This window comes from Martes martes (assembly GCF_963455335.1).
Source record: "Martes martes genome assembly, chromosome: 2".
In the NCBI taxonomy this organism is placed as follows: domain Eukaryota; kingdom Metazoa; phylum Chordata; class Mammalia; order Carnivora; family Mustelidae; genus Martes; species Martes martes.
Window position 1 is genome coordinate 168,584,852 of NC_137889.1, and position 13,307 is coordinate 168,598,158.

Here is a 13,307-nt window from a genome sequence, read left to right on the forward strand (position 1 = left end):
ATGGACATTTCAAGGTAATTATGTATTTTTATTCCTGTAGGAAAAACAATTATAAAAATGTTAAAATGAAATTTGTAAAAAAAAATTCTTGCTTCCTTCATTAGATTCTCACAAAAGTATTGTCCCTTTCCATTACCATGTCCCAAAAACCGGTCTTCTCTATAATTAAGCACCCATGTATGCAAAATACTACAGATACCAAGAAGAAATAAGTAATGATTAGAGGTGAGAGTTAACTGATAAGACTTTTGGGGCATGTGAGTTATAGTTTGAAAGAAGAATGACAGTTGAGTCCACCACATCAGCAGGAAGAGGATGGGAGCAACATATAGTGTGGAAGAAGGCTCAGTAAAGGGACAACAGACGTTAACATGGAAAGATGAAGGAACAAGGAATGTACTATGAATTAAAGATAGATTGCTGTTTTATCCTTAAGCCAAAAAAATAAAAAATAAAAAGAAGGAAGCCATGGGAGACAAGGCTGGTGGAGCCTCATATTAAAGGGCCTTGTGTGTTGTGCCAACAATCCTGCACTTTATCGTTCTGAAGACAGTTAATGCAGGAAAGAAACACAATGCATCTTAGGAAGCCCCTTCGGTGGCTGGATAGAGAATATTCTAGAAAAAAAAAGTAAAATTAGATGCATAAAGAGCATCTAGGATAACTGGAATAACCCACACAGATGAAGGCATGGCCTGATCAGAGAGAAAATTAAGAGGCAGATCCCATATGGTTTAGTGGTTGGTTAGATGCAGCTAAGGTGGGAGGAAGAGACATATAGTACAATCTCTAGGGAGACCAGCTAGGTCCTGTGACATCAATGTAAAAAAGTACATATTTGCAAAGAAAAGGTTTGAGGCCAAGATTTTTTTTTTTTATACAAAGTTTTGGCTAGTTCTTATCCTTTATATAAAACTGAATTCTGCCTGCTTATCCCACACTCACATAATAAGTAGGGAGAAATCAGACGTAGTTTCTCTTAGGAGGGCACTAGCAAGTAGGACACCTGGGATTGAAATGGACCTAAATCTTAAAGCAAATCTATTTTCTTCTTCTCAAAGTATTTAAAAAAAATTTTAACTTCACTTTGGTGAAATATATCCTGAATATAGTTCTATCTGCCAATAACATTATTTGTTTACTAAAGTTATTGATATATCAAATCCCAAAACTGCCAGCTGTTAACTTACCAGTGATGTTTTTCGGAATACGCTGTCAATCCCCAACTACATTACATGGGGAAAAAAACAAACAAACACACACATATTAAAAAAGAGAAATCATACAAAACCAAAAACAGGATTATTAGATATTAAGGAGCAGGTACTCAATGGTGGCAATGTATAACAGAACAGAAAAACCCACCCATCATGATTCAATGGATATGACTGATCTAGAGGTGAATGATAAAAGAAGGGTTTGGCTACAAATTTAAATATGCTCAAGGAAGAGGGAGGGAAGGGATCTTATGACATCATGGGAAAGTGAAGGAAATCTCTCAGAAGATACTCTTGGCTGAGGAAGGATAGATATCTAGGAAAACAGCCAAAACAAGATATAAACCTTCTCCTACTGATATTGCGGGAAATTAAATAATGTGTCAACAGCAACACAGGTGTATGTGCTGGGTCTACAAATAAAGCACATAGGTAAAAATGAGAAAAATTTTCAGTAATAGAAACCCAAAGTAAGTATCTAACAGTTCATGAAAATGTTTTGTAAGTATTTGTGAAAACACTAATTAGCTAATCACATCAATCTGTGATTAGAAAGTATGGCATAAACCACATGCTGGCATGATTCAAATGTTGAAGAGGAGGACAATATATTAGAGAGTCTACTTTTCTCTTCACTGCCTGGGTGCTAGTGGGTTTACTATCAAATTTGGCAAAAAAAAAAAAAAAAAAGGCAAATTACACAGCCAGGCATCAAGAGGCTATTTTCCTGTATGTAGCACTGGCTGGAACATTCCTTATGTCCCCAGGCTGTGGAGACTGATCAAGGAATGGAATGTGGAAAAACCCCAGGTGTTTTTGGATAGACAGGGCCTTCTGGGGATTTCTTGTTTTACACAACAGAGATGCCATCACCAAGGAATGTGACTTTAGTGGGAATATTACGCTTTTTTATCTGCCCACAGAAGTTCCCGCAATCTGTAACAGGTCTCCTGCTATGTCTGTGGCAGCTCAAAGATTTTGTCTGTAGCTTAACTTATAAAAAGCTTGATTAATGTCTCTGACCTCCAAATCCTTGCATAGATACATATTCCTAAAACGTTCACTTTTCAAAAACCCTTCCCTTTCGAACTTTACCTTGTTGGAGGCTTCATTTTCTTTTTCACTCCAAGATAAAACTTCAGTGAACCAAGAGAAAACATTTTGTCATATTTACTACTCTGTAAGGAAAACAAAATGATTTGTAATTAAACAGACTTTAAAAATATCTTTAAATTTTGAGTGTTAATGACTGGATTCAGAATCAGTTTCTCCAGTGTTTTATGGATATTATACTAAGTTTTTAGTACACGAAGATTATTCTGATTACAATGTTATAAAATTAAATAGAAAATTTTGAATATACATGCATGTTTATGTATGTGTGTACATGTATACACAGACACAATAATTTTTTATTCAAGACACCTGGAACCAGATATAAATCAGAACTGACAATTTTTCATTTTTTCCTCATATTTGAAAAATAGAATAATGTCAATATTATGTAATTCCTTCAGTGTTGTCTGGGACAGCACCCAGTATTCATGTAACTAAGACAACTACCTTCATGTTAAGTTTTGTTGCCAAATGGTGGATTCCATACTAGGAACTTTTATGGGTATATATTGAACTATCTCAAGTATCCATATTAATAACATTTTAAACAAATAATTAATGTAAGTAGACTATTAAAAATTTACATTTATTCTGGGTCAATGATCTATTCTACATATACATCCTGACATATTTATCTGTAACTAATATTTTTAAAAAATCTTGGAACATAGAACGTCAGGTAAAACTTGAATCATTATACTCTAATTTTAAAACTTATACCAAACCACACACATTTGATTATCGATCCTTGGATAACCTGAAATAATTTTATAAAGGTAACAACCTTGGAAATGATTATTAACACATGCTTTCCCCATATCCACAGTTAGTGGCACCTCCCGGCCACACCTGTCGGAGAGGACATCAGACCACAGCTGAGGTGAACAGCCCTCGTCCTGGCTGAGACGGCGATTCCCTGGGACTCAATCCTGAGGGAGGTGGCCAGGTAAGGTGAGGTGAGAGGCAGAACAACAGGATTTGCACAGTTCAGGATGAGACAAACAGTGCTGAAGCAGGTAGTCTGCATTTATAACAGGACTTCATAATTCTAAGACTACCTACATTTTGATGTACTTTTGGCAATAGAAGGTCTAAAGTCATACAAGAGATTCTCAAGCCACTCCTGACATGCAGGCTCATTACTTTACACCATATAGTCTGTCCAAAACGAACACTAATGACAGAATTTGAGAAGAAAGCAGCAGTGGTGGAAAAAAAGCTTTTTTAAGTTTCTGTCTTAAAACTGAATATGCATAAAGTAGAACTGTAAGGACACTAATGGAAAGTTCTATAAAAAGAAATCTCATTTGGCAAGATAACTTTACTGTTGGTTTATTACAATTCTCTCTTTTGGTATGTGTATTTTCTGGAGAATTTCTTCAGAAAGTTCAATATACTAGACTGTTAGGAAGTCTCTAATGTGTTACTTCAGGCACTATAATTCAAAATAAAGTTTTTAACTAAGCCAATTAAATTAGTGTGCTTAAAAAATTATTCTTGCTCCTAAAAGGAGTCTGCTTATTAGTGCATGCAACTTTTAACGACCCCTCCCTTAGCCACTTGTTTTTTTCACACCATTAACAGTATAACGGTGATATTCTTTGAAACATCTCACCTTTTATGTAAATTAAGTCTGAAAACATTTTAATTAACATTTTCTATGCAGGGAAAACTCAAAACAAAATATATCTTCCCCTGTGTATTACCCTAATTTGTTGTTAATGAGCATTCATAAATTATCTCTAATTAACACCTAGTCTTTTTAAATATACTTTTCAATTTGTAATTTCCACTTCATTCTCGGTAAATCATTTTCTAAATATATACAGTCACACATATATTAATGGCAACTGTCAAAACCAGAGCCCAATGTTTATTCAAATAAGTTAGGAGATTTTCACTATTGCTTATTTACTGTAAAATAATTGGAAATGTTAACATTGTCAATGACTCTACCATCAATATTAAAAGGGACAGAGCAGCAACATGAAAAACAAAACAATCGTATAAAATCATGTGTTGAAAATAATGGTAGTTGAAGGAAAACCATAAGTTGAGTCTCCTCTGCTTGCCTGAATGTGCAAATTAAAGTATCAGTTGCATTAATTTATTCTGACAGATGTACAAATACAATTTTTAAGCACAATAATTATAATGCCATAACCTGATCTCACTGTTATAAAAACAAAATGGGTTCAGTGTCCCTAAAAAGCACTGTCTGACAAATAGTGTATCTCACTTACATATGGAATCTAAAAAAGTCGAAATCATAGCAGAAAGCAGAATGGTTGTTGTCAGGGCTTGGGGGCAGGGGAAATGGAGAGATGCTGGTCAAAGCATATAAAATTTCAGTTATGCTGAATGAGTGTCCTAGAGAGTTAAGGTACAGCATGATGACTATACTTAATATTGTACTGCATACCTGAAGTTCGCTAAGAGAGTATATGTTAAATCTTACCACTCCCCCCAACACACACAGAGTGCCAACCGATAACTATGTGAGGTAATGGATATGTTAATTAGTTTGACTGCAGTGATCATTTCACAATGTGTAATGAATGTATCAAAACATCACCTTGTACAATGTAAATATATACTTTTTTTGTCAATTACACCTCAATAAAGCTGAGAAAAGGAAGTATTTCAAATGTCAAAAAAGAAAAAAACACTCTTTAAGACAAACTCAATACTGTCACTGTATGAATTATCTTAGACTGAGCAGATTCAACCTTTCAAAAACATAAAAATTCCTAAAACATATTCTGTTAAAGGGTATGAGATTCTCTCTGTCACAAAATCAATCCATCTGAAAAAAAAAAAAAAAAAATCACCCGTCCATGAATAAGCTTCCTGTGGCAGATTTTTAAATTTACATCAGCTTGGGGGAAAACACTATAAAAAAATGAATTGTATGGATTGTCATATTTGGGAATCTTTGGTACTACCTAAATAAAAAACAAAACAAAAACAAAAGAAAACAAAACAAAAAAACTTATTCCCTAACTTAAAATAATGCAAAATTACTATTTGTTTAGTAAATCCCTGCATGGAGCCTTTGGAATCTAATACTTGGGAATGAACACTCTGTTGCTTACTGACTATGGGATCTTGGGCAAGTTATAGAATATCTTGATAAGCTCCTTTCTTCATCTGTAAAGTGGGAATAATTATAGTACTAATTTCACAGGGTTATTATAAAGATAAAATGAGATAATACAAGTGAAATGTATAGAACTCTACTTTTCATAGAGCAACTGCCTGAATGTTGGTTGCTGCCATAATGGCAGCACTGCTATTACTAACGACTGACTACTAGTTGTTCATTTCTAGCAACCTTCTGTTGCTACACAATATAAGTCTTGGTTCCACAGTGGGACCAAAAAGTTCAGGTTCATTTTTAAATACCCTAAGCAGATATCCAACTACAAAAGTGACCCTTTAACCAACATATTATGTATATAAAAGGGCAAGGATTAAGGAAATCTGTCCAACAAATATCAAAGTGGGTGACCCACTGAAGAAAACCAAAGAAAATTCAATCAGATTCAGTTCTAGATGGCTAGAATAATCAGCTGTGACATCCGGGATTTATTTTCATGAACACAAATCCAAAGTTCATGAACCTTAAAATCTGATGTGTTCAGTTCACATAGGCCCAAATTCTTCTGTGCCTTACTTCTGCAAACTCCACTCTTCATCTACTAGAAAAACTGCAGGGTGATAATAAATAATAACCATTTGATATGCACACAGACTCCCTGCTGGGTCCACCAGATGGAATAATAAGGTGAGAGTGTGAGTACAGTGTTTACTATAGCTCTCTGCATAGATGAGGGCTGCAGGAAGTCAGTGCTGTTTTGTTAGGCCCCCTGCCTGGACAGTCCACTGTCCTAATCAAAGGAAGGATGCTACTCAGATTTATTTATGCCCACATGGAGGCCTCTCTGCTGGAGGAACATACAGGGAAAGCGGTCAAAGCATGTGAGGCGCTCAACAGAAGCCATAACAAAATGAGAGCACAGAGCTTTGGAAAGCTGCCTATGAATCCACTCTTCGTAACATATTCACAGACAGAACTACTCTGGTCTGTGTTTGTACATCTCCACAACAGATCACAGCAAAGCACCACACAGATCCTGTGTGTCTTTCTTTAGATCCTGTTGTCATTCTACGTTTAAATTATTATGTAGGTGTTATTTGAAACTCAAGGAAGTAGAGATGTTACTGCTTACAGCCTTGTAATCACCACCCAGAACTGGAGAGAGAACATTTATTTCTCTCATCCTAGAAAGATTCCTACTGACTCCATCGTCCTGCTTCTGCAGCAACCTTTTTCCACACCCCAGGCAGACACTTACTGACTTCTTTCATCATAAATGGTTTTGCCTGTTCCTAGATTTTTATGGGCAAACTCATATGATGCTACTTTGTATCAAGCTGCTTTTGCTCAACAAGGACTCAAAGATTCATCCATGTTCATCCATATTCATTGGTATTCATTTTTACTGTCCAGTAATATTCTAGAGTATGAATATATCATTCTTTTATTGATGATGAATCATTTGGAATGTTTCTAGGTTTTAGCTTTTATGAGTAAAGCTGCTTATGAACATTCTGGAACAACTGCTTTGTGGACAGAATACTAGGAATCAATTCCTGGATCATGGGTTAGACGTATGAATAACTTTATTTTTTAAAACTACCAAACAGTTCTACACAGTGATTGTGTGATCTTATGCTTCCACTAGCAATTTAGGATGATTTTAGTTAATCAAGATCCTTAGTCATACCAGTGGGTATAAAATATTATTGTGTGGTTTCAATCTGCATGCCCCTGGGGACTATTAGGTCGAGTGTGTTTAGATCAATGGTTTATTGGTTATACCTCCATCTTCTTTCATGTAGTGTCTGTTCAGGACTGCATCCCAGTTTTCATTGTGTCGTTTTTTTGTTGATTTGTTCTTCATATTCTAGGTATGAGTCCTTTCTCAGATATATATATACTATGAATTTATTTTTTTCTGTCTGGGACTTGCCCATTGACATTCTTCATAAAGTCTTGTTGAGCATGCTGCTATTACCAATATATAATACTAAGCTATGACTATATAGTGTTTCATATTACATGCATGTTATTATATGTAATGTTTCATGACTTAAAAGAACATATACTCTTAACTAAGCAATAAAATAATGTGGCACTCAGGATTCATACTATCATCATCATATTACAGATTCAAGAAATTGAGGTTGAGAGCTTAAGTTATTATTCACACAACCAATTTAGTGGATTAGAGATTTTCGCTACTAATCAATATTCTTATAATTCCATAAATTTATCTATTTCCTTTTTCATTTCTTTATCTCCTCTCCATTCCACAAGTCCTTAACAAAAGCTTTTGAAAATTCAAACTTACAGGGATATATCAGTAATATTCTGTTGATAAATATGATATTACATGAGTCAATTCATTCAACCATATAGGAAATAATTAATCAAATTTATTTTATTATTTGGTTTTTGCCTTTTTATTCCACATTTAATTAATTTCCATTAGCTAAAGTCAAGCCATTTTTGCCTCAGGGCATAACATTCTCTTTTTTATTAAATTCAATTATCCAATATATAGTACATTATTGGTTTCAGATATAGAGTTCAGTAATTCATCAGCTGCACGTAACACCCAGTGCTCATCGCATCATGTGCCCTCCTTAAAGCCAGTTATGCAGTTACCCCATGCCCCTACCCACCTCCCCTTCTGCAGCCCTCAGTTTGTTTCCTATGTTAAGAGCCTCTCATGGTTTTTCTTCCTGACTTCTTCCCAGTTTTCCCTTCCTTCCCCTATAATCTTCTATGCTGTTTCTTATATTCCACGTATGAGTGAAACCAAATGATAACTGTCGTTCTCTGATTGACTTATTTCACTCAACATAATACCCTCCAGTTCCATCCACGTAAATGGTAAGATTTCATCTTTTCTGATGGCTTTTAATTTTATTGATGAAGATGCTGATTTAAATACAGCTTATGTAACACATATTAGACTTTTCTTTAAGGACTTCTCTGCACTAAAAAATGAGAGGTACTCAGAAAGGCAACATGAGGTTCTTCACTGTATTACTTCGTGCATTAGTGTTACCTTCAGAGGCTGCAAGAAATCAGCTGACTGTGTGATCTGTTTACTACAGGGCTTGACTGCCGAGAGAGGATGGACAGGGTATGAAATGAAAATGTTAATACCTACACAAACATGCATACATGTTCAAATACTAAATATACAACTACCTTTGAATCCTTGTAGAGAAAGAGATACCCATCTCGTAAAACAAAATACCGGTCTTGAAACTTATTTCCAGATAGTATTTTAGACGGTTCTTCTTTAATTTTCAACATTCCTTCTTTGATACTTTCCAGGGCCCTCCTCTCTGTAAGGTACAACATTGCTTTTGTAAGTTAAGTACATTTTCACTTATTTGGAATATAATATAAAACATTTCTATTTTTTATTTTGATAATATAAAATGGGAACTTGCTTCTTATTAGTAAGAAGCTGATGGTTAATTTCTGGGAGCACCATGTGTCAGGATATTCATATCTACTTATAAGGCCTGCCTACACTGTCCAATTGGCTACTGGCTAATAAGCCCTTGAAATGTGGTTAATCTCAATTGAGGTGTGTTATTAGTATAAAATACATGCCATATTTCAAAGACCTTACCAAAAAAAGGTAAAAATATCATAAGTTTATAAGATTGATTACATGATCAAGTTATATTTTAAATAATGAGTCTATATTACTAAAATTAATTTTATCTATTTTAGATCTTTTAATGGGGCTACTAGATAATTGAAAATTACATAATTGGCTTTATTATATTTCTTTTGAACAGCTCTCGAAAGAACAATGCAAATACAGAGGTAAAAATGGAACCCTCTCCCAGAATTCTGACTCAGGAACCCAGGAATTCTTGGGGCACTAAATAAAATCCTATATATCTGAACCAGGTAAGGGTAAAAAAGGCAAAACTGCTAAGGTAGAGCATCTATCAACAACTACATTTCATGTGCAATAGTGCCATGCCCCACACTTAGAAACACTCAACCAATTCCATAAAAATACATTTTGGTGAGAACACCAAATTTGGGGACACCTGGATGGCTCAGTCAGTTAAGCGTCGGCCTTCCGCTCAGGCCATGATCCTGGCCAGAATCCTATGATCTAGTCCCACATCAGGCTCCCTGCTCAGGAGAGCCTGCGTCTCCCTCTGCCTCTCCCCTCTTTGTGTTCTCTCTCTCTCTCTCTTTCACTCCATCTAAAATAAATAAATAAAATCTTAAAAAGAGAAAAAGAACACCAAATTTGCACTTGTATAAATTTATCAATACAGCTCCAGTCTAAAGCTTTCTCCTTAAAATCTAGACAATATTCAACTGCCTACTTGGCAACTGAAGAACAATGGGAGGGAAAAAAGGAACTCTAAGTCAAACAGCTATGACATGGTTATTATGGTATCAATATCTGCTGGATATTGGAAACATCAGTATCTGCTGGATCCTGGAAAATAAGTCGTAACACCTATCCTGCAGATTATCGTGGGCCTCCTATTAGATAATGACCACAAAAAGATGTAGGGTGGGACACTATATCAGACCAGGACCTTTAACATTTTTCTGCTAGTCAGGTGATGATTCTTAAATATTTATGCACGGTTTCTGAAATTTAAAACAATGTGAATACAAAATATTCACGCACTATTTCTGAAATTTACAAAATAACTTGAATGGTTTTAGAAAGAACTCTTAGTCTTAAATCTAACATTTCCTTTGTTTGAGGAAAACCTGTACTTATGTGACAACTAATACACAGAGGTTCAGAATTATAATCAGCATAAGGAAATGAAAGTTCAAAAAATAGAAAAAGTTCTTCATAATTATACTCAAATATGAGCATGGCACGGATACCTGGAAGCAAAAATTCCCAGGAATAATCATATCCCTGATGCTAAGCACAGATGTGCAAACAAATGTAATTAGCAAACCCCAATAGTCTTCACAATACATGTATTAGCCACAGATAACACTCTTTTAATCACACTGTCATACTAAAATAGCTTCTTTATTGGTAGTTTAATATCTGAAAAGCACTGCTAAAATTTGTCTTCTCAAACAATTATTACTCAATATTCAATCCCATGGAAAAATATTTCAAATGATATTTTACAGCTAAATAACTTCTATTTAAATTAAAAATCACTTTTCCAATGAAAAGAAAGATGATGTATTTTAATACAACTGGAAGGTCAAGAAAAAAATTAACATAAAACAATTCAGTGAAATTCATATTACATCAAAACATTCATTTCTTCATAAAGTACTGAGGGTCTGGTATATACTCGGTTCTAGTAATAGACAATTTTGGAGACAGTGAGTTACATATGTCTGACAAGCAAAGCTACATTTGCTGACAAAAGTGAGTAATTCAAAAAACATTCAGTAGCATTAGTGATTCAGCTGCTGTGGAACAGGCAAGTGGAGAAAGGCAATTACAACACCGTTGGTTTAGAAACAGGTAAATCACTTTTTAAAGTTTAAATTAAAATCAAGTTGTGAGATGCAGATATTATATATTGCTTAAGACAAATTCCATTCACACCTTTTAATGATACTTTTTCATTTAGATTTTTCTCCAAATTAATAAACCTTTCAAATTTTACCAATATTCATATGTCCAATGCCGAAGTAAACCATTTGTAGGTCAAAGAGAAAATAGGCCTAGGGAAACAAATATTTTAGCTGTGTTTGGGTTCATACTTGGTAGTATTTATTTTAATTATTACATAATTGAGTATACTAACTAACTCTTGCAGCATACATTATTAAGGGACTCAGGAGGAAGGCTTCGAGAGAAATACTTGTGAAGGAGGAGGGAAGAATGAAAAGAACTTTGAAATACGAAGTTCTGTAACTATCAAGGATGTTAAAGATGTTTCAAAAGCTCTCACAACTAAATTTCTATCTGATCTCAAAATGTTAAAACATGTAGAAAAATTCCCACTACTTAAAGGACAAAATGAAGCTACATACTTTGGGGGACATCATGTATGACTCACCATGTAACAAAATCAAAGTTATGAATTAAATGGCTTCTAATAATTCACTTTCTCAAACTTTTCCAGTACTGCTTGCTCCCTCAACTGTGGGGTACTTCATTCTTGTATTTTCAATCCCACCCCTTCACCCCAGGCAGGAAGCTTACTAAGGTTCTCTGCTCTACAGGAATCTGGTTCAGTAAAAGTTCATGCCAGCTGTGTCCACTGTGCCTGCTATCCAGACCCTGTCCAGGTTTGAATTCGACTCTAGCTTGTCAGAATATAAGCTTTTGGCCCTGCACATCTCTTCTTAGCTGGGAGTTCAAATTCCTGCTTCATCATTCTTGAGAATCTCAGAACTCCCGTCTCCCTGCTATGCTTTGGGCTTCTCAACTCCATGAAGTCTTGCTTTTTTCATAGTCCTTCCCAGCACAGTGATCGTCCCAGATTTTTTTTTTTTAAGGATCCAAACTTCAGAGCACTAGTATTTCAAATGCCACGTAAGCAGTCCTCCTGGCTACACCCTTTCCTATGGTCATTCGATATACATTAAGTCCCTCAGACCTAATCAAAAAGAATGATTTCACATGTCATATCGTCCATGACCTCAGTCCTCAGCATGGTGTAAGTTAATAAGCATGGAATACTTCTATGTACTAAGAATGTAAAAAAGAAAAAAAAAAAGGAAAGAAAAAACAGGACACACTCTGTAATTTTGCTTTTAATTGGAAAAGAAACCTGTATAGCACATGATTAATGTACTAAAAGAAGCATTTATGTAACTTGGGAAAATCATCTTATTTTTTTCCCAAATGTCACAAATTTGAAGATTTAATGCACTCCCCAAGAACTTAATTCCTTCAGTGGAAGTTTCTGGGATATACCCTAATGGGTAGAATTTCCTTTACTACCTTTTCATCTTCTATTCCAATAAATTTCCAAAATACTGTTTTCTCTAGAAAATCATAAATCCCTCTCCCCTTCTTGTTGATTGATAGGACAAGGAAGGCACAACTGGGCTTAAAACGTCTTTAGAGTAAACAGTGGAATCAAGAAAAAAAAAAATAGTATTCTCAGTTGTGCTCTAACGTTGTTATTAATTAGAAAGCCCTTAAAAGTCACAGGCAAGAAACAAAACAGAATGGCCAAATTTATTTAAACAGAACAGACTATCATATTACTGGGGCAATAAAAACAACAGAAAGAAATTTTTCCAAATCACCTGAAATCCTCAAGTTCTAATACAAAAAGAACAATTCCTAACTAGTGGTCCCTAATCCCAATAAAAGAACTGATCTGTAGAGGAGGTGGAAATTTCCTGGTAAGGAGAGGCAGAGACAGAGACACAGGAGGGAGAAACATAAATCCAGGAATGGTACTACTAAAATATATGTTCTTTTATCTTCCACGGCAGGCAGCGGGCAAGTCAGCCATTGTTCTTTGAGAATTTCTCTTTGGGGCTCAATTCTATTTCATTCCCAATGTTATCTTCTAACCCCTGCCTTTCCTACTGACTACCTGGAGATTCCAGGATTCTATAACACCATCCTCTTTTCTAATGGGTCCAGCAAATGATTCCAGATTGGTGTTATGCAAATGCTGTTTTAACAGGTTAATCCCCCCCAACTCCCTTCAAAGACTAACTTTCCTACTACCAAACGTCTAAACTCTTTTTCCTGACATTTAAAAGGCTAACTAAACTTCTCTTACCCATCTCTATAAAATATTAAATTAAAATATATTTAAAATTCAGTCGATCATAATATACTGTTTGGAAAACTAATCCTCATTTCCATGCATGACTTAAGTTGATCACCTTAATAAATTTAAGTGAAATTCCATTCTCTTGCTTCTATATAAATTCTATCCCACTTCTCCCAACTT

The 13,307-nt window shown here is 35.0% G+C and overlaps 1 protein-coding gene across 1 annotated transcript in view; it reads right to left on the reverse strand.

The window, feature by feature from the left end:
- The window catches only part of ARAP2 (ArfGAP with RhoGAP domain, ankyrin repeat and PH domain 2), a 181,820-nt gene that overhangs the window by 18,462 nt on the left and 150,051 nt on the right, over nt 1-13,307 (reverse strand). Inside the window, exons 28-30 of the mRNA XM_080797715.1 lie at nt 8,620-8,759; nt 2,313-2,395; nt 1,191-1,226 (exon numbers count right to left, since the gene is read on the reverse strand). Coding sequence (XP_080653841.1) covers nt 1,191-1,226; nt 2,313-2,395; nt 8,620-8,759 — 259 coding nt within the window. The remainder of the gene's footprint in view (nt 1-1,190; nt 1,227-2,312; nt 2,396-8,619; nt 8,760-13,307) is intronic.